Source organism: Bos indicus, chromosome 3 (genome assembly GCF_029378745.1).
Source record: "Bos indicus isolate NIAB-ARS_2022 breed Sahiwal x Tharparkar chromosome 3, NIAB-ARS_B.indTharparkar_mat_pri_1.0, whole genome shotgun sequence".
NCBI classification, from domain to species: Eukaryota; Metazoa; Chordata; class Mammalia; order Artiodactyla; family Bovidae; genus Bos; species Bos indicus.
In genome coordinates, this window is record NC_091762.1 from 106140694 (window position 1) to 106166092 (window position 25399).

The 25399-nt window shown below is 36.8% G+C and overlaps 1 protein-coding gene across 2 annotated transcripts in view; it reads right to left on the reverse strand.

The window, feature by feature from the left end:
- Positions 1–1961: 1961 nt before the first annotated feature.
- RLF (RLF zinc finger) overlaps positions 1962–25399 on the reverse strand; it is a 79510-nt gene continuing 56072 nt past the window's right edge. For both annotated transcript variants that reach the window (XM_019957745.2, XM_070786772.1), the window contains 3 exons: positions 16383–16519; positions 11387–11528; positions 1962–6838 (listed from right to left, as the gene is read on the reverse strand). In XM_019957745.2, coding sequence (XP_019813304.2) covers positions 2189–6838; positions 11387–11528; positions 16383–16519 — 4929 coding nt within the window. In that variant the 3' untranslated portion in view covers positions 1962–2188. The remainder of the gene's footprint in view (positions 6839–11386; positions 11529–16382; positions 16520–25399) is intronic.

The following is a 25399-nucleotide window of genomic DNA, read 5'->3' on the forward strand; positions in this document are numbered from 1 at the left end:
AAGACTTTTAAAATGGTCCATATTGAAATATCTTTAAAAAAAAAAAAAAGATCAAAAGAAGCAAACCATTCCAACTAGAATAGAAAATGCTTCTAGGATCATATTAAAGCAAACTTTCAACTGGGTTCTAAAAACTAGGGTTTGGTACTACTGCCAGTGACTCACTTGGTCCTCCCAGGGTGTAGGAGTTAGGAGTGGTTGAATACAGTTGAGTCTTTTTCTTTTGGCCAAACCACACAGCATGTGGGACCTTGGTTCCCCAACCAGGGATCAAATCTGTGCCGCTTGCAGTGGGAATGCAGAGCCCTAACTAAACCACTGGACCACTGGGGACTTCCCCTTTTTGGATGGATACAGTTGAGTCTTAAAGTTAGCAGCTTTCTCTTGGTCTGGTCTAAAAATCTCTAGAATGAGGAATTTTTAAGATGAGGCCACGGGTTATTTCTCATGCTCAGACCACAGGTAAAGGACCTTCTGAAACAATCACTTACACCTCAACACTTCGTAAGGCAGGAAACTGAAGCCCAGAGGGGAAATGAGCTCAAGATCCCAAAGAACTCAGTCAGTAGTGACCTCAGCCTCTAAGAAGTTCCACTGTTTCTGCCACTTTTGCTTTCAGTAGAATCTTGTTTGAGAATCTTGTATCCTACTAAGATCTGAGCCAAGAAATGACTTCAGCTTGGTGGTGGTGGTAGTGGTGGTAGGGTGCTTTAGACTCTTAGGCTGAGGAGGTGGTAGAATAAAATTCTTTAAGAGCTGACAAAACAAGGTTTAAGGGTCAGAGAAAAGATCTTAAAATTCTAACCAGAGGCATAAGAAGGTGATTTTAGGACTATCTGTGTCATTTCATTGTTAAATAATGATAAAGTGACTTCACAAAGAACAGAGAATAAAGCTGCTATATAAGAAAACAGTGCTTTTCTTGTCATTACACATGGATGTCCCACTGTCCACTGAAACTTTAACACAGAGGCCAAACTCATCTTGTGTTTCTATTGTCTTCCCCCAAACTCCTTTTTAGTCTTGCCTCAGTTGGTTGCATCCATCACTACAGAACCTTAAGTTTTCCTCAAAACATTTTCTCTACCCTCCAGTGCATAATAATCCTCTTAAATTTCTCAATTTCATCTACTCGTCCCTCTGCTGCCGTTGTTTGCCTCTCACCAAGTTTGCCTCAATTACTTTAACGGACTTAGATCTGTTTCCATTCTCAGCCCCTCCAATCACACTCATTTCAAGCAATCTACAGATTAATATGAATGTTGTTTAAAATTCTGTAAAGGCTCTAGGCTGCCTATGGACTCAAGTCCAAAGTCCTCCGTGTTCGTGGTCTGGTTCCTATCTCTACAAGAAGCTCATATGCTCCAGTGCTCCCCTTTTACTGCCAGCCTATCACATTATTTGTAGTTGCCTGGAAACACGGCTTTATTATCTCTGAATGTGTTGAGCCGTATGCCTGGCATACCCTCTCCTTTCTACCTGAAAAACTCCTGAACATCCTCTTCCAGGAGCTACCTTGACTCCCAGAGTTAATTACTCTATTACTCTATCTTAGAATTTTCTTTCCACAAATTTTTTAAGACAACAGTCATTCAAAAGGAAGCTTGATCTGAATGGTTTGGTTAAGAACCGGGGTAAAATATAAGTGCACATTTCAGAAAATACATGTGCAATTCCAATTCATGTGTGGCATGAAAACTCATTATGAGTAAACAAAAAAAATGGGTGAAAAATTGTAATTTATTGAAACTCAACTCAAAAAATATAAGATGCTGTAGTGTACAATATATTACACAAAGCACCCTCGGGCGCACATTCAAGTCAAGTAAGAACTCCATACCCCTTTCCCTAGCCCTCCCACCCTGGGATCTTAGTATCTGTTCCATATACAATCATGCACACTTAATTTGAAAAAGGAAGCCCCAATATATTTTGATGTATTAATTAGCACCAAACAAGAATACAGTTCCATTTTTTAATAAACAAAACAAAAAACCCAATCAATAAACCAACTGGAGAGCTAATGGACTCAGCCAATACTGCTGACATAGATATTATACATTCATGTAAATACACAGCCTATTCTACCCTAATGATGGTGTGGCTGGTTCTCAGCCTTTGTTCAAGTTGGCAACTGTCCCCACGTTGCAGTGCTGGAGCCAGTCTGTTTCTAAAACAAAATTGCTATTTAGGAACTTCCTACACAAAGCTCATCTGTCTTTTTTGTTGGAAACAAGTCTAAAATTGGTGTGGAAAACTTAGATCTTTCAAGGACAACCACTGGCCGAAGATAATGAAGCTGTTTTAAGGCAAGTTCTCCACAGTCTGTTAATGCTTTGTCCAATACGACCCTCAGGTTTTCCAAGGAGGGAACTGTTGTCGTCTCAGCTACTATTAAAGGTGGGATTGCAGTCAGGTTCTCATGAATTGCAGAGTCACTGGAAGAATGAGGTATGTCAACTTCAGGGTCATTGTCATTCACCATATTGTTTGCCATAACACTCCCTGTTAAGTCATTACACGGTTGTGAAGAATTACTTAATGTTAAGTGCTCTGAAGGCTCCCAATCATCAAAATCATCTTCTTTCTCTTCACTTTCCTGAATAAATTTCAGAAATGAAGATTCAAATCCCATTGGTTTATAAGTCTTCAAATCAAATGACCTGGGCTGTGGATGCTTCCTGAAATTCTCTTTTGGAACATGGGTTGAATTTTTTACAGTGTTTTCTTGCCCTGAACTTTGCTGCCCAGTTTCTGAGTCTTTGATCCTTGGTAAAGGCAGCTGGAAACTTGTGAAATAAGTCCCACTTTCAGTCCCATCAGGATTAGGTATGGAATTTTCTATTTTACAAGGAGGAGGCTGAACTATATTACATTGTTCCAAAGAAGTGGTTTCTGAACTATGGTTACATTTCAGAGTTCCTCTGTAGAGCAGAGAATCTGCATCAAAAACTGGGTTGCTCTCTATACATCCTTTCTGGCCTCCATCCCTTTCGCCTGGATGAAGGGGGTCAGCGGTCTGCACAGGCATGCTAGTGTCTGCTGGGGGATGGCTATGCTGTATGAGCTCTGATTCACAGCTCCCATCTTCTTCTTTCTTTATATAGGGCTCTGCTTCAGAAATGGGCTCCTCCTTAATTTTGGTACCGTACTTAACACACATGACAAGGTTTTCCATCTGTTGCTCTAGGTAGGCACTACTCATCTGATGGGTGCGTTTGTAATGCCTCACTATGCTGCTCTCCAACTTCACCACAGACAAGCATCCTTGAACCATGCAGGGGTACTGTGTGTGCTCAGAATGCTCCACACACATATGGAGGGCTTCAGCTCTCGTTTTAAAACTAATTGGAGCTTTTTTGTCTTTGATTAAGCCACACTTTTTAGCCTTGGCATTAAACGATTTCCTGGTCGTCTGATGTTCGTGCCCCTGAGGGTGAGCTGTTTGACACACCTTTTCACTCCGTAGTAACCTTTCATTTGCTACTTTCTGGCTTCTAAACAGATCATCATAATAGTCCTTATGTCGGTAATATACATGTTGAGAATAATTGCTGCGATGGGTGAAAATCTGGCCACAGCCATTAAGATCACAATGAATTTCATAGTCTGAATGTATTTCTCCTTCAATGTTATGCTGTTCCATCAAGTGGTGCTTCAACTTACTGAATGTATAAAAAACAGCAGGGCACTGAGGCTGGTTACAGGAAAATCTGGCCACTGACTCAGCTTCAGAAAGCACTTTCGGCTCTTCAATGTGATCTAGGTTATGAGAGTCACTACAGTGCTTCGCAAGAGCTTTGGAACACAGGAAGCGTTTGTTACATTCCTTATATTTGCAGGCAAATATCTTTTTACATTTGACAAGTTCCCTTTTGGTTCTCGCTTTGTCTTTCTCTAAACATAACTGCTCTTTGTTGTATTGATGTACAGTCCTGTAATGGCGAATCAAGCCTTTGAGATTGGTGAAGGAGGAGTTGCAAGTTTTATGAATACAATGGAATGGTTTGTGGTATTTATTCAAAATGTAGCAGAGATTTCCTTTAGCAACAGTTCTCCTGCTACCTCTGCCCTCTCTTCCTTCTCCTTCTTCTCTATGGCTGCCTATTGGTGATGAGAGATCAGATATTTTGCTTTCCGTTTCTTCACAGGATGACTCCAAATCTGTTTCCGAACTGCACTCATCCTTTTTAGAATGACAGTGTGGCTTCTCAGAGTTACCACTGGGATCACCTCCAAGTTCTGAAGGACAATCAACTTTCAACCTGTCTACTGAGCATGGGCCTTCATGATCACATTTTTCATTATCTAATAGTTTTTGAGTTACTCTGTCGCTGCCAATTTGATGTTTATTTTTATAATGAATCCTAAGGTGTGTTTTTCGCGTAAATGACCTTTGGCAAATATGACACTGGAACGGGGAATACCGATGTTGAAACATGGTTAACTGAAGGACTTTTTCTTTTGAATAATTATGCTTTTTAAGATAATGCATTAACAAAGCCTCTCTAGTCACAAATTCATATTTGCATCCTTGAAGCTCGCAGAAAAAAGGCTTGGCTGCCAACTGCGCCAGGTACTGACTTGGCATATTTTCATCTTGATTCTGAAAATTAAGATCTGAGATTGTAGCTGAAACTGCTTGAAGAGACTTAGCACCACTGGATGGGTACCCCTGCAATGACCCTGAGAAAGATCCATGGGTTATTGAGTTTTTCAAGCTTAAATGTTTCAAGCGTAACAGAAGTTCCAACATGGTATCCTCTGTACAGGGCCTCTTAGAGGCACAGATGGAGGCTTCTGAGGAATAGCCTTGATGTTCTCGTTTACATTTAGTATGGATATTGTGATCCAGACCTTCATCTGGGGAGTCACTGTTTGTATCTGAGCTGGGTTTAGGTTCTGCATCAAACTTTTCAGTCGTTGGATTGTGTTCATTACCCAAACAGGGAAAGAGATCCTTTGTCTTTACCTTTTTGGGTTTGAAATGGTATGGATGAACCTTCCGTAGGTGCTTCTGCATGCCTCTCGCGTTTTTGTATGTGGAACCACAGCCATCAAAACCACAGGTAAACTTAGTCCCATCAAAACAAACTGCTACATTGGAACATTTCTCCTTTAAACTGGAGGGCACAAAAACTTTTTCATGAGATAATAATATATCCTGCATGGTTTCAGAGTGATCCAGTGTGTCAATTAACTCTTCATTCATGGAAGCTGAAGAGCTATGACTTAACTGATCACTAGAATTACTGTCACTGTTTTCTTTCAGATTTTCTGTAGTTTCTATCTGAGAACTAGCTGATCCTGCACAGAAGAGAAGATCCTCTGGTAAACGTGACTTATCAGTTTGGTCAAGCAGATGGGGCTGATCAATACAATCCTGCTTTTCACCTGCTGCCGGCTCAAGTTTCACTGTTTTCTTCACATCTCCATTTGAACTTTCAACATTATGCATTGAGAGGTGATTCTGATATTCAATTTTGGAATAATAGAACTTTTTGCAGCCAACGAAGTTGCACGTGTAAGATGCATCCCTAAAGTGTTGTGCTTCATGGTGGTAAAGCTGTCCCAAGTCACTGAAAACAATATTACAGCCATTTAATTCACATTTATAACGCAGATCATCATGTTTTTGTTTATGGTTAAGTAGTTCGTTCACTGATCCAAACCTAGCATAGCAATCTATAGATACACACATATAAGGCTGAGGACCACAATGCACTTGTTCGTGCTCTCGCAGGTGAAAAGCAGACATGAAATGTCGTCGACAATAAGTACACTTCTCTCTTCTATTTTTCATATCTAAGTAGTGCTTGGCATTTTCATCATTATTTTGGTGTTCAGCTTTAAGATGCACACTTAAGTATTTGAACTGCTTAAACACACGGGAACAGTCTGTGCCAGGACATGGGTACAAATCTCTGTCTTGCAGGTGGCAATCTTCTAATTTGCTGAATGTGACATATTCATGTGACTCTCCTTTGGCTTGTTCATTCAGTGACTGACCTTGCTCCAGGGCTGCAGAGGGGCTCTTGGGACAGATTCCCTTTTGAGAGCCTTTCAAGAGTAATTTCTTTCTAGAGCGGTCCCTTCTGCTTGGTGGCATTTTAACATGTTCCATCACATGAGGAACAAATATTTCTTTTCTCTTGAATTTTTTAATACAAACCGGACAGGTGTAAATTCCATCTTCCATATGCATCTTAGAATGATGAAGAATCCTGGCCTCTATACATTCTCGCTTACATAACAAACAGAAAAATTTATACTGAAGCCACCTCTGGTATCTTTCAGAAGAACCAATGGGTTTCTTGTCTCTTTTCTCCTTATGTTGATCTGTCACATCTCTTCTTCTATATTGTTTATCTTCTTTACCTTCCTCATAGTCACTGAGAAATGACTCTAAAACATCTGTGTCATTAATAGACATTTCATAGCCACTTAGATCATCATCAGAATCTGAGGCTTCTTGTCCTAGAAGTTGGTGGCAGTGTCGTTTTAAAGTTTTCCAGTCCCAAAATTCAGGATCAAAAGGCCAGTGGGCTTTTAAAGCTAGTAAAAGCTCACATCGGAGAGAATTTGGAACTGGTGCATTTTCTTCATCAAATTTTTGATCTGGTTGGGAATACAGTTCTTCCAACATGTTAAATCCATCCAAACTGGGTTCAATTAAAAATTCTGTAAGTTGACAAGCTCGTCTAACTTCTAAATCTTCTGGCAAAAGACAAGCAATTGTTTTACAAACTGATGCCTTCATTTCTTCATCCTCACTTGTTCTGAGTTGAAGAGCTCTGACACACAGTAAAATCGACACCCCAAGACCAGCATCTTGTGCCTGTTAAGAAAAACAGGGAAGAAAAGGTTTTTTTTCCATATGGAAAACTACATAAATTTGGAAATACTACATAAATTTCACTGATAGTATACACACATACACTCTTCTTAAAACTTATAAACAACAACAATGTACATTTATAGAGTATCCAACTTTATAAAGCACTGCATATTATTATTATTATTTGGCCACACTGTGCAGCATGCAGGATCTTAGTTCCCCAACCAGTAACAAAACCCATGTTCCCTGCAGTTGAAATGTGGAGTCTTAACGAATGGACCGCCAGGCAAGTCCCAAAGCACTGCATATTAAAGCAGTCCTTAACCCTCAGCAATCTACCTATGTGCCAAATGTGTAAATTAAAAAGGCACATAAATTCAGAGGAGCTCAGAATAAATAAGGTCACTGAAAGAGTCAAAAAAGAACTGTCTCAGCTGGGTAGGAAGGACAGGGCTTAAATAAATGGGTTTAAGAGGAAATACATGTGTAAAAGGGAGTTTAAGACTGAATTCAATTTAAAAAATTCATGTATCATGAACAACTGGGTGTTTTCAAAACCTCAAGGGTAAAATAAATGATTTTTCCGTTTCCTCCAAAAAAAAAAAATCAGTACTTTATAGTTACAGGTGTACTGAATCTGTTTCCCATAGAAAAACAAAAGAAAATTTCTCTAAAGCAGCAGGTTCTCAGAAATTAGTCAAAAATCATGAAAAAGACCTGGTTGTATATGATAAAAGGCAAGTGCATTTAAAATGATCCTTTCATGTGAGAGGCTGAAAGGATATGTGAAAATAATATGAACAAAGAAAAGCAGGATCTTATGGCAGAGTAGCTTAAAATACAGTACTGAAAAGCACAGAATTTTGAGCCAGACTGACTGCCTTTGAACCCCAGCTTCACAACAGTGACAAGTTCTTAACGCCTCTAAGCCTCAGTCCCCTTATCTGTAAAATGACAACTGTAGCGGCAATATTAGATTTTCTCCTAATGTTGTTATAAAAATGAAGTAAGGTAACAGAAAGTGATTAATACAATGTTGGCACACAGTACATATTCAACAGAATCCCATATAAAATACTTGATGATAAATCCCACTGTTCAATTTGCTAAGCAATTATTCTGTGTTGGGTACCATTCTAAATTCTGAGAACACAATGAAATAACTGCCATCAATATACAGAACCCTTATTAATCTTGGACATTATTCTGAATAAACTTTTTGCATAGATTATCCTCATTTGGCTTCGCTATATCCCACGTGCCCTTGATACAATATGCCAAGGCACTTCTTCAGTTTCCTGTTTAAAAACCTATCAAATTATTCATATCCATCAGTTTCTTCAAAATTCAGTTCCACATTCCACACCCTAATTCTAATTTATTCACCACTCCTTTAACAAGTAACTACCCATTCAGAATGTATAATGGTAGTTCTGTGGGGTTGTTTTTGGAAAAGTATTCTTAGTGATTTCACAAACTTTACCATTTCAACTAGATTGGGCTGTTTAAGAAAGAACAGATCTGGATTCTTTGCTGTTTACTCACACAGTCTTGTGAAAGGGGTTTAGTAACCTGTTAAGAACCTATGAAAAATTTTAAAACTTAATGGACTTTTTCCAAGTCCTCTGTGCTCTGACTTACAAATGATAACCACTGTATCTGACTTACAAATGATAACCATTATGCCATTTGTCAAGATACCCAGGGTCTAGATCCTTACAAGTCACACATTTCTAATTTTCAGCTTCTTTATTACTGAAGAGAAGGGAATAAAACTAGACAAAATTTTGCAAAATGATTCTAACTTGTATGTTCCACCAAAAAGAGCTCAATGGTCAAATAAACTGGCTTCAAGATTATCCCTCTTCTTATACGTTCCATTTCAAATATAACCAACATCTATATCCATTCTTCTGTCATACTATTTTTAAAGCCTTGAGAGACACCCTACATTCTCTAAAGTCATCCCTTCCAATATGAGTTTCTCAAGTCACAGAATCAAAGTTTAAGAAGTCTTGAGCACCTTTAATTGATTATCTGCTTTAAGCTCTTTATTTAGAGAAAACTAAAACCCAGAAAATAAGGAGGTACTATTACAAGGCCTGCCTTCCACAAAAGACCCAATGCCCACAAAAGTTTTTCAGCATCATTAATCTTTTCCTTCCCGAGGGCTATGTAACCGGTTGCTATGCACTAAGATCATTTCACCTCTTTCACAAAAATCAAATACCTGATTTTATCTGGTTAGAAAGTCACCCAGAATCATCAGTGTATCTCCAAGCTCCCCTTGCAGCTAGGTGACCGTGTTTGTGAATGCGTTAGAAGGAACGGGGGGAAAGGTGTGTCATAGTGTGGTCTGCTCCCCACTCTACTCGCTATCTGGAATGAAGACATTATAGCTGGGACTGGAACAGTTAGATCTTGGAACATGAGATGGAAGCTATATGTTAACAGCAGATAAAAGGAACCTGGGTTTCTGATATTTGGAGCCATGAGAGGATCCTTGGCCTATCTAGCTGGGTTATTGATTTGTAAAAGAGAGGGAAAAACTTTTTTCTTCTTCACATCACTATCATCTGGTATATCTCCATTCACAGTAGAACTAGATCCCAAATGATAGAGGTTAGATCACGTCTCGCTTTTGAAAACCTAGAGGTGTCTTGCTCAATTTGAAAGGAATTCCATTTCACTCCCCTTCCACCCACCAGTCCATAGCTTTTCTACCCTTTAGGACAAATATCATAAGTAAAGATTACAGGGGGAAAATATCCTAGGACTAGGATGAAAAATAAATGGGTTCTGGTTATACAAATGGACAGCAAATTCCTTGGTATGCGTCAGAAACCCATCTTCTCTAATCCTCTAACATTTTCCCATTTTTGTGATTCCCTGAGGTAAAGAGAAATCTAAAATAACCCCCTGACCTTCACTTTTGTATAATCTCCTCATTTAGAGTATAAGCAGAACCTATAAATATGGAATTATTCTTATGATTATGTTATGTTATATGGCAAAAGAGACCCTGCAGGTGTAATTAAAGCCCCAAACCCATTGATCTTAAGACAAGTGGATTACCTGACCCAATCACTCAAGCTCTTTAAATCTAGGTCTGGAAGTCAGAGGTGAAGGAGGTCATATTTGAACAATTCTTTGTGCCTTTGCTGGCTTCAAAATGAAAATGAGAGTGGCTTCCAGGAGCTGAAAACAGGCTGTGGCTGACAGCCAGCAAGAAAATGAGGATTTTAGCCCTACAACTGAAAGGAACTGAATTCTATCAACAATACAAATGAGCTCAGATGTGGATTGTCTACAGAGCCTCCAGATAAAAACTCAGCTTGGCCAACACCTCAATTTTGGCCTTGTGATACTGAGCCGTGAACCATGCCACACTGTGCTGGACTTCTGCCCCACAAAACTGTGAGCTAATAAACGGGTGCTGACTTCAGGGCTAAGCTGTGGTGTTCTCTTATGCAGCAAGGAAAAACTCAGCCTTTCCTTAAAGATTAAAAAAAACAAACAAACCCTAAAACCAAAACTTCTAAAAGGCCAGTTGTACCACTGATTATTTTAAACAGGCAAGTTCTGTAATTACTTGAACATGCTCCTATGATAGGGATACAACTTCATTTGTAGTGATGAGAAATAATAATCACCTAGCTTGTCTAAGTATGAATTTGCTTCTGATAACTGTTTTACATTTTCCTATCTTTACTGGAGAAGACTAGACACACAGTATTAAAATAGGATATGGATAGTACTAAAATAGGATACATTAAAGGCTACAGAACATATCAATGATACAACTGTGCCTTGACTTTAGTATAAACAATCCTTGGATGTTGTCAAAGAAGTAACCCATAAAACATACCCATAAACCATCATAGATACAGGTATACAGGGATCTCTGTCATTGAGTAGACACTAAAAACAGAAACCAAGCATAGCATAAGGCTCGTCTAAATCTCCAGTCTTAGCATTAATTTATGGGGCCAAATTCAAAACACTAGGTTTTATACATAGCACTTCATTTTAGGAAATATTTATTTCTTAAAAAACAAGACAAAACTAACTTGCTTCCTAATTTGCACAGAAGCTTGCAATCTGTGTACAGTCCTTTCCTCTAAAACCTAGATAATCTATCACTCCATCATCAAGGAGTTAGTCATTCCATTATCAAGGAGCTGGAAAATACAATTATACTTTCTTCACTAATAATTACTATCCTAATTTACCAACAAACATGTCTGTATATAATACAGAACACTATTCTAGGAAAACCAGACCTAGGTTGGGGTGACTGAGGGGACAATCAAGAAACAATCTTTCCTTCCTCCAGTGGTCTGTAATGTCGATCACTATTTTCCACAAAGAAATATTGTTGATTCCTAGGAAATCTGCAGAAACAGCTAGCTATGTCTAGTTCCATAATCTTATTAAATCCCATTATTTCTCATTTTCCCTTATTTAAAAAGAGTTGCCTGAGAAGTTGTCTCCCCACTTATTTCTTCCCTCCAGTAACAATCAGCACAAAAAACATAAATTACTCACTTCAGTTTGTATAACTCTAATCAGGCAAAATAAATGCTGCTGTGTTTTAGCTATGACACCAAACTGACGACAGCGCTCCAAAAAAGTGTCCACAGAAGGGTCGATTCTTCTTTGCAGTTTACTCCAAAAGAGAGTCAATTCCCTATTTTAAAAAAGAGAGAGAGATTATGATAAAACATTTAAAGGAACTGGTATCGCTACCCCAGTTTTTCAGTTTGTGAAAGTAAGCTGACAGTAGTGTAACAAAATCTAGAAGAACAAACCATCTATATTCCCTATTTTTGCTGTTTAGTGGCCAAGTCATGTCCGACTCCCTTGCGACCCCATGAACTGTAGATCGCCAGGCGCCCCTGTCCATGGGACCTTCCAGGTAAGAACACTGAAATGGGTTGCCACCTCCCTTTCCATATTCCCTATTGCTTCCTCTCAAACTGGTTAAATTGTTAAAAAGAATCCTCCTTGAAAATTTCCCCACTTTCTTCTTTGTGCCTGGGGAAAAAAAAAACAACAGAAGACTACTTCCTTTATGCTGACATTTTCAAAGACTTCTTTAGATCCCACCTTATCCTAAAAGGTTTTACTCCTTACACTGATAATTATAATGACTGAATCAAGCCCTGTTCTAGTGGGCAAGGATCATCAGGCACCACTATGCTGCTAACAAAGTGCATAAAACTATGAAGTAGTCTAATGGTATATATACTTCTCCACATTCATCTCATGAGAAATCCTTTTCCATCTCTAAAATGTCATAATGCTACTTAGGCCTGTATCTTGGAATGCTTAAATATTACTAATAAAATTAGTAAAATGACACTCTTGGAAATGGCTACAAAAGAAGAATCCCACAAATATACAAAGAAAAGCTTGAAAAGAATAAGTTACATAAAAGCACTGAATGGGTTCAGAGAAACTCTCAAGAAAAAGCACTAGAAACTCAAAATCATCCAGGACAGAAATGAGTTATAACGTGAATATGAAATGTGAATGCAAAGAAAGTTACTTAGCAAAATAGAAGAGAAATGTTATCATTTTCTCATATTTTTAAGGAAGTAACTGACATTTGGATATGGTAAAATTCTTACATAGATATAAGATAGGCCAGCTATGAAAATAGCTACCAGGCAAGTAATTGGGATGACTGTTCATTTTTAAACTTACAAGACTTACACATATGTTTATCTTACTAACAAAACTTTAGAAAATGGAGAATTACATATGCTCAGAGATAAAAAAGAGTACCTACTGAAATATATGTACATGAAATCTATGCTATTTGAAAAGAAAAAATCATTAAAGCTAGTGAAACCTGATTATAAAGATAAAAGGGTAAAGAATATCTACTATCTAAAATTCATCAACTAGCTAGAAGTTTAAAGTTAGGCAAATTTGATAAAGTGATAAAAGGCACGTTGAGAATTAAAATGTCTCAAAATGTTTTTTTTAATAAGTAAGAATGTGTGGGGTCTGATTTATTCCAAATTAGGTGTTTCAAACTCTGGTTATCTTAACTCCAAATAACCGTGACCAAAAAAGAGAATTTCTATCATGTATTTTATATCTGTATACATATTTCCACAGTTTCAATTCAACAATTTAAAACTACTATTGCCATCCCAAACATAAAACCATGCCTGAAACCCTGACAACTAGTAGATTACTTACTAGTGAGAAAGTCAAGATGTCACTTTAACCATCCATTCAAATCTACATACCAGAATAATGAACTACCACCAGCAAATTATAGTCTCCCGGATCATACATGTACTTTAATCACTATAATGATGTGATCTTTTTAAATAGACAATCATTGAAAAATATACTGAAAATGATTCTACTGTATGGATACTTCCAATGTTCAGATGATTTACTTCACCTTCAAATTAGGTCACTGCCTACCTCAAGATAACAAATTACATACAAATTTATAAAAATTGGAAAGGAAATTTAAAGGAAAAACTGGCAGACATCTACCTACCAAGTAAGAACTTTACACTATGTTTCTGCAAAGTAGGAGGCCCACGATGTCACATTGTGATCCAGAATTTAGACATTTTAGAAGCAAGGCAAAGACAACTTTGTGGAATTAAGGAATGACCACCCCCTTAAAAGGGCTCCTGGAAAGGCTGATTCTCATGACCTTTTTTCATAAAAAATGTCAGTTAAATATTAATAAAACATATGGATATCCTGGATCTGATCTTTGCCAGGTGCTAGGGACTGACCTATAAATTGGACAACATATATGGATGTTGTATGTGATGGATGGTATATCCATCACAGTCTAGTTGAGAGAGAACAGACATGAAATTACACCTGAAGAAACATAAATAATAACACACAAGATTTAAGCTCAGAGATGCTACAGAAACCAAAGGTCAACGTATCAAACACTGACTGAAAGTTTACAGTGGAGATTAAAGTTCAACTGTATGATTTTATTTTCAAAGTAGCAGCGGTAACTACACATGTGTATGTACACTGTCCCATTCAAAATGGTTACCTTTCTCACCTGCATGGCTACTCTAATTACATTACCACTGCCAAACATCTACAGGGAACTCACTCCTTCAGCCCTTCCTCGACTTTTATAGACAGCCAAAAATCTTTTGTGGCCAAGCTTAATGAATAAGCTAAGTGATATACCTTTTGAGATCAATAATATGGTAACCGCTATGAAGTAGTAAGATGTACTGCAATTTGTTAAGCATCTCTGAAGGAAATTTCTAAAAGAATAAAAAAGTTGGGGCGACAAGTTACATAGTTTACCTTTCAACTATCTTCAATGGTAACCAAGCTCAAGAACGACACTTTATAAATTCTAGTATATATATGTATTTAAAAATAAATGACTGTTTTTATTATCATATTCCAACTTTACTGTTGCCAATAAAATGCCAATTAATATTTTTTTTTTCTTTTCTAGACAAATACTCCCATATAGTCCACTATCTTCAACACAGGAACATCTCTATCACAACAAAAGAATCTAATCTATTTGAACAGAATTCCTGGGATTTATTTTCCATAGTAAAATTCAGTTTTTATGTCATGACTATTCTAACTCTAATATCTACTACCTTACCACCCACTCCCCTCTCTCCAAATAGAAGGGTGAAAGAATACTTCAAAATTCAAAATTTTATATTCTATTGCCCTCTGAAATGCTTGGAAGAAGCTTACTTTTAACAAAGTGTGAAGTGATTTAAGATTTTCTTTCCTTTCCTTTACTCATTACAGCGCCTCAGGAGGCCAACAAGTGGGAAATCCCTGTTAATCCCTTCCTGCTGCAGGAGAAGAGCATTAATCCAAGACCCATTAGGGAAACAAGGGAAGCTGTATGAAGAATATTACAAGAACCATGTGACTACAGTTTAAAAAACTCTTTATAATCTGTAACACATCTCCTATGTGACTTCATGTGATTTCTTTGCACTAAAAACCTAGCTGCAGCTAGCTGATATTACTCCTTATAGGCAAAGAAAGTAACTATAAAAGAAAAGATGCCTATATTTATTATAGGCAAAGAAAATAACTATAACAAGAAAAAATGGGGGTTGCTCCCCCAGCAGTAAATAAATCTGCTCTACTGAGGTTCAATCTCTAATTTCTTATGCATGAAAAGCAAACAAATCCTTCTACTTGACAGTGATCAAAAATCTCACTGCTCTGCTAAAATTTCTTTTTACCTACATCATTTCTTTTGGTTGGCTAATAAAATGCCCGCAATGATTATTACAAAGTATAGTCAGTCCTGTCCCACTATCTCCTCCCTCATAGGAGATGTAACTCTAGCATAGAGGAAGTGGCAGCAGAAGACTGCCACTGAGTTTTCTGGCCCTTGTCAAGGTAACAGCCGTATGAGCAGCCAAAACCCTGCGCTTCACTCTACGACTCTGGCCCTGAGACGGTGGGCAGTGGAAGACTTCTAGAATTCCTTCGATCCTCCACTCCCTTATCTGTACAATGATTATTATGAGGACTGGGTGAGATAATCTATGGAATACAAATAATATTTCTATACAAATTAGTAAATAAAAAGAAATACAGTAACATAAAAAATGCTAACAGTTATAAAACTTTACAAATATATACAGATGCTCCACAGGGAGATCAATAAGGGCTGAAGTATATATAAAAGGCTTTACTAGGTTTTCCTATAAACAAAATGCTTATTTCCAACTTCAAGCCATCCTTAAAAGCTCTTCTAATCAAGATGATGCAAATCAAAAAAAAAAAAAAAAGCTGATGCAAATCCAACCAGTCCATTCTTTGCATACTACCTCCTCTCTAACACCTGCTTAAACTCTGGTATACAGTGAGCACCTTTCTCTAATACCTTATAGTGTTATCCATACCACTAATCTGATACTTACTGACAGAGTGTTACATTTTAGAGGTTTGTCCTGCTGTCCTAAATAGCTTCAATACAGTTAGGATGAAAGAACCATGGGTTACATTTATTGTTTCCTTTTTAGCAACTAAATACTCTGTATGCAAACAAGACATAAACTGAATTAAAACCAAATAATGCAATTTTGCTGAACAGTACTAAAGTTGCAAAAAAGATTACTATTCAAAAGGGTTTCCCTCTGTAGTGCAAGTTTGACCTAGAAACCTAGATAATTAGTGCATTTCCAAATATGAGGGTGAAAGTGACTACCAGAAGATGTGAAATAAATGTAAAGGATAACAAACTCACACCTATTTGGTTCATACTGCCATAATTTCATCTTCAAAGAAGAAGATTTATATTGAAGTTAACAGATAACCCTCCATGAAATAATCAAGAGGAGCTCAGACTTTTCACTCTTTCTTTATTTTTGGACTCAATATTTTTAATTAAATGGTTTAGCTTGTAAGTGAGATTTAATTGTCATGTCATCATTTAATCCACTTAAGACTTTAAGTTTGAAACAAACCAATGTTTTACATAAACCCTAAATGCTATACTATGTACTAACAAATAAAGGGAATAAAAACTAAATATACTTACCAAGAACAATATACACTTGCAGTTTGGAGCTGCTGGGTAAGGTAAGTCGTACAAAGAACAAATGCTGTGTTATCCTGACCCTCAGATTCCAGATTACATATGATGTCTAGTATTTCCTTGCAGTCGACCTTTGCAATCTATCAAAAATGAGATGACTAAGTCAAAAAGAAAATGGTGACTTTTCTATAAACTTTGTTATATAACATGAAGCTTCTTTATGTAACGTTTTCTATCTTTGATAATTCATGAGGCAAGAATTAGAAGCGTATAATTTTCTTCTACTAATGGCTGAGTCTGCTGGAATATTTCACACAAGAAATTATTAAACAGAAGAAAACAGACACTATGAGGAAGTTCCACTGCAGTCCCAACACAGATAAAAACATTTTTGTAGAGTTAAAAAAAAAAATTACTCATGAACACTGTTATTATATAAAAGAATCAAATTATGCATAACTTCAGGTTATTTTCACCTGAAGTACCATCTTTTTTTCCCCTTGTTTTTTGTTTCTTTCTTGTTCAATTTTATTCAAGTCACTCAAGTTACAGAAAGAAAAATACCACGCTTACCCTTCCTCCCAGTAGGGCTAAAGGAGGCCTGCTGAGAAACTGTTTTAAATATAAATGCTACGGTAATATATAGTTTTCTCATATAATTAAGGAAAAAATATTTTGTATAAATGAGTTTTTCACACAACTAAAACACTTTCAGAAACACATCTTTTATATTTATACTATTTATAGGAATCTTAAAACAAAAAACCAATCTCGGAGCAAATAAGAGTTTTCTGGGGATCTTTTTGTATAGTGATAAAACAGGAGATTAAGACTTCTAAAGAACCTTTCTCAGTCTATTTTATCCTTTTCCTGTCTTAATAAACAGGATATGAAGAACATAATTATTTCATGATTGTGTCAGCACTATAAATGTCAATTATACTAGGCACCAACCGCACAAAACAATGATACTTTCAGGACAAATGAGATGTATTTTCAAGGCAAATGAAGCATATAGTTTAGCTCATCTCTGGTGTTTCTAAGTCTCTTATTTCATAGGTTCAGGATTATGTACATCTTGTTCAAAACTCAGCATTTATCAGTGTCTGAAACATAAATACACCTAGTAAATATGTGCTAAATGGAATAAATGAAATCCGGTCTAACCAGGGTAAACAGTTTATGTTTACAAACTGAATCTTATTTCTGTGTTTTTTAATCTTTTCAAGGACAATCCAATGACATAATAAGCAATGTTTTAACAGTGGTTAAAAGCAATTATTGTAGAGCCAGACTGTATACATTCTCTTCCCAGCTCATAGCTACTAGCTGTGTGATCCTAGATAAGTTATATAACCTTTCAGTAACTTACTGCCTCTTTCCTCATCTATCAAATGGGAATAACAGAACCTCCCTATAGTTATTGCAAGAATTGTATGTTTCAGCACAGCATAGTGACTACAGTTAATAATTCCATACTGCTTATCTGAAATTTGCTAAGAGTATATGTCAATTATATCTCAAGTTTTAAAGATGTGGTTCATGTGCCTATTAAAGTCAGAGTTAAAGCTTTTCATTAAAAGTAAATAATAAAAAATTGTTTTCATAAAACACAAATTTTAAAAAGAAAAAAAGTGAACCTTGGGATACTAGAAAGTAATTGAAAAGATCATTCTCAGATGCAAAAATCACTTGGTGCAAATTTATATCTAATGAGTGTTGGGAGGGAAAGTTAAGTTGTTAAAGCCTAAACATAATTAAATTCAGGTTTCAAGGAAAAAAATAAAATCATACATTATAAAAATGGAATTCCATGTCCTCTACCATAGCTGAATCAATCACAAGGGTCATCTAGAGACGAAATGCCCAGAACAGAGCCACTTAAAATTGCGCTGGCTGAAGGATCAAAATAAGGATTCCACAGCAAGTAACAAGAGTTGCTCCAGAGCCACCACCACCACCACCACCTACACTCCACGCCATGTTAAAGCTCATGTTGAAAACCAAGAACTCTAAGGTTCAATTTTTGCAGCAGTATAACATCTCCAAGCTGAGAAATAGCTCAAGAAGCTCTCTATTGCCAGGCATATACATTAGAATGGAAATAAATACAAGCTGCATTTCTAGAATATATTTATACATTTCAAATAATTTTACTGTAATATCTCACTTTATCAACATGTTAAGATCTGTAAGATTGGCAAGGCAGGTGGTATTCTTACTTCACACAAAAAATGAGCCTAAGACAGACTGTTTCTTGTCTCAAGTCAACTGTGGTAAACAAAGGGAAAAACTAATCTCATGCCATTTTACTCCTAAAGGGAAATCCTTAAATTTGAAAAGGTACATTTCAGAAATGTACAGGCTTTCATCCTTTGGAACCAAAGTGTTTAGAACAGTAACAGTGTCTATTAGGCCAGAACAGTCGCTCCTCCTCTCGCCTAACCAATCCTTCTCCTCCTCCAACATCTAATTGAAACTCTTTTTCCATTATCAAGTCTCCATTCATAGATTACTCTAGCATCCAGTGATCTGTTGCCCTGCCCTGAATTCATAGCATGTTGTCAACACTTTTAATTGGGCTGTTTTTAATTCTACTTTGAGTCAACCATTAAACTAGTGATTCACGTTGGCCTTTATCCTTTGTTATTTTACCTCTTCGCATGGTTTTACTTTGGCTCTCCAATCAGATGATGAACGGAGAAGAGCAGTCTTATAAATGATATCCAAAATCCTCTGTGCACTAAATCTGGTCAGAAGGAAAATGTACGTATTCTTCAGTCAAAGTAGTGCTATTTACTAAATACTTATGTACTGTGCTAGACATTGGGGATACAAGTCATTTTTGCCCTCATGTAACTCACAGTCAGGGATAATAAATAAGCAAGATTATAATGTATGTTAAAGACTACACTGGAGGTATACAGAGTATTTTTCAAATACCTTTTGTCAGAAAAATCTAACTGAAATTTGGGGGGAGGGATTTGAAAATAACTTATTGGATGAAGTCACAACTGATATGTGAATTAAACGAATGAGTAGGAATAGGCCATGAGAAAGAGGAGAGAGAAATAAGAAAATTGTTCCAGACAGGAAGAAAAAGACATGCAAGGGCCTAAAAGTGAGCATGGTACTGAAGGAACAGAAATATCTCAACATAACAGAGGAACAGAGCAGCACTGCTGGGACATCAGATCGAGCGATTCCCAGGAAGAGAAGCACTTCTGTTCTTCCAGCGTCCCAGTGCCTTCTGAGTCCGCCACAGGGTAGTGTGGCAGCCAGCCCCTGCATTGCACTAGCCTCTAGCAATTTCTCAAACTGACTTCAACTTTTCTCCAAAAGCTATACATTTCTAGTAAATTTTAAATACTAACATTCTTTTAGTTTGTGTTCAATACTGCCATTTACCTTACATTTTAGAATATGCCTGATAATGACGTTTCTAACACAAGGTCCGTAACACCCAAGCACATGCAAGCCTGTTAAGCCGCTTCAGTCGTGTCCGAATCTTTGTGACCCTATGGACTGTAGCCTACCAGGCTTCTCTGTCCATGGGATTCTCCAGGCAAGAGTACTGGAGTGGGTTGCCATGTCCTCCTCTAGTGGGCCTTCCCAACCAGGGATCGAGCCTGCATCTCTTATGTTTCCTGCATTGGCAGGTTAAGTTCTTTACCACTAGCGTCACCTGGGAACCCAAGTACATAATTTTAACACATTTTTTTTTATTATTCATTAACGTGATAATTTTACTTCCATTAAGGTTTTTTATTGAGAAAGTAGCACATTTTATGGTGGGCCTATTTAATAGTAGAATTATTTTAACCTTCTGATTAAGAACTCTGCCTCACACACACCTATCTAGGCTATTAACACTGGAACATTCTTCTAGTCTTACTTTCCACTTTCATTTTACTAAGTAATAAACAAATCTGATTGTGTCTGTTATCTGTCCCTCCTTACAGGCTCTAAATCCCCCAAAAGCCAATACCATACCCTCATTTTGTACTTTTACCCACCACCCCCCCAAATGCCTGCTTCAGGATCACTGTTTAACAAATAAACACCAGTTAACTTTTTTTCTTGGGGTGGGGGTAAAAAGAATCTTAGTATTTTGCCCCAAATACCTGCATTTTCTTGAATGTCGAGGAAATATGGAAATATGACAAAAAAATTAAGATGACATACTTTTTAACACCTTATTAGTAATACAGTTATATTACTTGTCCCCAGCTACTGCAATTGAAAGCACACTAAAAACAAATACATGGACAAAATATTTATCAGCTAAAGTAAATTAAAACAAAGGTCACTGACAAGATTTTGAGCATTTCAATCAGTATCTAGAAATACTTTGTACCTGGACAGGAAATAACCTTCTTATTCTTAAATATGAATCTTATTTCTGGGTTTATATTTTATAGCTATTAAGACAAGTGTAACACGCATCAAATAATTAAATCTTTGTTTACTATTTATCTTATCCACTAGAATACATGTTTCAGGAGGGCAAAAGTTTATTCCATTCACTACTGTATCTTCAGTGTACAACAGTTCCAAGCACATGAAGGAATATCAATAAATATTTGTTGGAATGAAAGATAACTACAAGATAAGTAAGTGACCACAAAATGGCAGGATAAGTGGGAAAGACTGAAAACAAGAAGCATAATGTGGACTAGAGTAAGCAAAGAAGGGTTTAAGAAAAATAGCTCTTCAGGGGAAACCAGTGTCTAGATGGACAAAGGTGTAAATGACCCCTCAAAAGCTGCCAGAATGAGCAAACAAACAAATGTGAGAGTAGTCATGGCATATGAGGGGAGGAGGATTATCTGATAAAACTGTAAAGAGTGATATTTACACTTAGCTGGCACTCAGTGAAACAAAGGTTGAATTAGTAAGTAAGATTAGAGACTTAGGATGGGCTTCCCTGGTAGCTCAGCTGGTAAAGAATCCGCCTGCAAAGAGGACACCCTGGTTTGATTCCTGGGTTGGGAATAGAACCCAGTACTACCCACTCCAGTATTCTTGCCTGGAGAATCCCCAGACAATCCCCTGGTAGGCTACAGTCCACAGGGTTGCAGAGAGTCAGACACAACTGAGCGCACAGCACACAGAGACTTAGGACAGAGCTCAACTGCGTCACCAGGTGTCATGAATGAGGCCACGCCATAGAGTTGTGCAGTTTCACATTACACGAAGGTAACCAGCTAAGGAGGTTAATAGGGGCTAAAATTTAGTCAGCTTGCCAAGCCCTAAGTTCCAACATGTGGCACTTCTTCTTAGAAGTGAGACCTCTGAAAGGCAATCATGTGAGATGGGGGGACAGTGGAGCACAGTATTTCTTGCTGATTTCCATAAAAGTACCTATAGGCTAATGCTAGTGGAGACTCTAGGACATGGAATTTATCCTTTGTGTTTTATGGGGAATCACAGGTTTTGCTGTTACTGTTTCTTCTGGATATATACCTGAAAGGGATGACTGTAATTCAGCATAGTTCTTAGTTTGATTAACTTATATTTATTATATTTCTCCTGATTATAAAAAATTTACATTAGAAAATCTGAAAACATAAAAATTAGCCTTAGACCTTACAACTCAATAATAACTAATGTTAAAAATATAGTGGATTTTAATCGAGTATTCTGTCTATATACACTAACTACATAGCATGGGTTCAATACATGGCTACTGCAAATAGGTACCTATTCTAGACAAAGGCTGGATTATGCTGAGTGTATATTTGTTCTTTTATCCTAATGTTCTGTTGTGACTTAAGAGTTTTTTTTAATCAGTCCATAAGACAGAAAGGAGAATGTAAACAGATTGTCGAGGCAGAGACAGAAGTAAGATGTGAAGAAAAAAAAGCATTGTAAAAGTAATAATAATGATGATAATATTTCTAAACCTTATACAGCATTACGTATGTCATGTACTGTTCTACAATTTATATAAACTAAATTATTACATCTACACAACAGTCCTACAATGTAGATAAACTACTGTTATCCCTATTTATAGATTACAAAACTTGAAGCACAGAGAGATTAAGTAACTTGACAAAAGTTTTACAGGTAGTACACATCCCTAGATCTACCCCAGATGGTCTGGCTCTAGAGTCCACACTCTTGGCCACTTATGCTCTATTGAGATGCTTTAAGGGTAGAACTCACAATACACTATTACTAAATAGAAAGGAAACTATATCCCCAACTGTTTGCTCTTTGAAGGCAAGGAATATGGTGACTGTTTTATGTCTAGACATTTACTGAATTGAAATGAACGGACAGTGAGCAAAACTAGCTAAGAACTTAGAAGCATCTGAAAGACGACTCAGGCTCATTCATTATACACCATGTTTTCAACCTTAAGCTTCTTCCAAACCCTAAACAGTCTCCTCAGATTTTTCCTTACCAAGATTTACCTCATAAAGTCTGATAAACTTAATGATATAAAAATATAAACCGTGCAGAAACATTATTAATGACATTTAAATATACCAGAATCAAAACTGTGTATAAAGGCTAATGTTGGAAACTCAGGTGTCAAAGACAAAAAACATAAGACTTTACTGTATGAATTTTATATATAATGGTTATATGCTTCCCTGACAGCCCTGGTGCTGAATAAGGAATAAAAACAACGAGTTGGACTTGACAAGAATAATGTCTGAAAATTCTCCTATGGCAAAGCACTTAGAAATCCTGGATAAAACACAACTAATGTGTTTCTTAAATACACAGTTGAAAACTCAAGAAAGAAGTGTGAATGGACAACTGCCTTAACTTTCTGGGTTGTTGATAATTTCACTAAGAGGCTTGGGTTTTACAAGTTGTGTTTAGATGATAAAGCTTGAACCTGAGGACAAGAAGTTGGCATTGAGCCCTTCAACATATGGTTGGAACCTCTTTAGAGCTCAAAACTCAAGAGAAAGTACAGACTAAAAAAAGGGGAAAAACAGGGATATAACAGGAAAATATGTTTGTCCATCTCACCCTGGTTCTTGTAGGACCAAAAAGTTTTGGGGAATTTTAATCTGTCCTGATTCAAACTAGAAGTCTCATACAATACTATTCTGTTTGTCTAAAAAATCCAAACTGAGAAAAACAAAATAAGAAGATTCTGGCTGGTAATATCCTTGAATCACTTGGTAGAAGCAAATGCAAAAATGATTTACAGAGATACATGCTAACCAAGGCCTATGAAAATTTTCAGACATAAAGCATTCCCTACCCCCACCCATCCCACCAAAACTGATGCTCACAATCCCAAACTATAAAAAGCACAAATAAACAAGCCACTCCAGAAATGTCACCACACACAATAAATATCAGATTTAGACTCCTGAGAATTTCAGATAACAGAATACACAGCACAAAGACTGAAACCTAATATGGACTTTGGTTGGTTTAAAAAATGAAATAAGGAACTAGGAATAAAACCACCATATGACCCAGCAATCCCACTCCTAGGCATATACCCTGAGGAAATCAAAACTGGAAGACACACACGTATCCCATTGTTTATTGCAGCACTATTTACAATAGCTAGAACATGGAAGCCACCTAGATGTCCATTGACAGATGAATGGATAAAGAAGTTGTATATATACACAATGGAATATTACTCAGCCATAAAAAGGAACACATCTGAGTCAGTTCTAATGAGGTGGATGAACCTAGAACCTATTATACAGAGTGAAGTGAATCAGAAAGAGAAAGATAAATACCGTATTCTAACACATATATACAGCATCTAGAAAAATGGTACTGAAGAATTTATTTACAGGACAGGGGGACAGGGGAGGAGTAAGGTGAGATGTATGGAAAGAGTAACATGGAAACTTACATTACCATATGTAAAATAGATAGCCAAGGGGAATTTGCTATATATCTCAGGAAACTCAAACACGGGCTCTGTATCAATCTAGAGGAGTGGGATGGGGAGGGAGATGGGAGGGGGTTTCAAAAGAGAGGGGATACATGTATACCTATGGCTGATTCATGTTGAGGTTTGACAGAAAACAGCAAAATTCTGTAAAGCAATTATCCTTCAATAAAAAATAATTTTAAAAAATTAAATAAGGGCAATATAAGTTTGATAATAATTTGGGGAAAAGAGACAGAGACAAAAACATGTAGGAACCTTAAATGCATAGTTAAGTGAAGGAAGTCAATCTGAAAAGGCTACATAATGTATGATTCCAACTACATGATATTCCAGAAAAGGTAAAACTATGGAGGCAGTAAAAAGATCAGCGATTGTCAGGGGCATGAGAGGAAAGTGAGGGATGAACAGGCAGAGTACTTTAGGGCAGTGACACTACGCTGTGTGACTCTGCAATGGTAGATACAAGTCATTACAGGTTTGTCAAAACCCACAGAATGTACACCACCAAGAGTGGGACCTAAGATAAACTATGGACTTTAGTAAATAATAACGTATTGGCTCGCCTATTGTTAACAAATTTAAGACATCAATGACAAGATGTCAACGGGCGACTCTAGGGGTGAGGGAATACAAATGGGAACTCTGTACTTTCTGCTCAATTTTTCTGTAAATCTAAAACTCCTCAAAAAAAAAACACAACAATCTAATGATTAAAAACAATTTGATCATTTCAATAATTAAATTATTTATCTTTTTAGTACTGATCTTCAAGAGTTCTATATATATTCAGGATTCAAGAATTCAGTTCAATTCTACATATATTTAATCCTATATCTATTCTTGAATATATATATAGTTGGCAAATATTTTCTCCCATTCTGCAGATCAACTTTTCATGTTGTTGACTTGGACATACAAAGTTGGATACAGTCCTACTTGTTTTTCCTTTTGTCACCTGTGTTATTGGTGTCGGATATAAGAAACAACAGCATAATCAAGGGTCTTAAAGATTAATTCTTGTATTTTCTTTGAAGATGATACAGTTTCAGCTAGTACATTTAAGTCTGTGATTCATTCAGAGTTAAATTCTGCACATGGTATTAAGGGTCAAACTTCATTCTGCTGCAAGTAG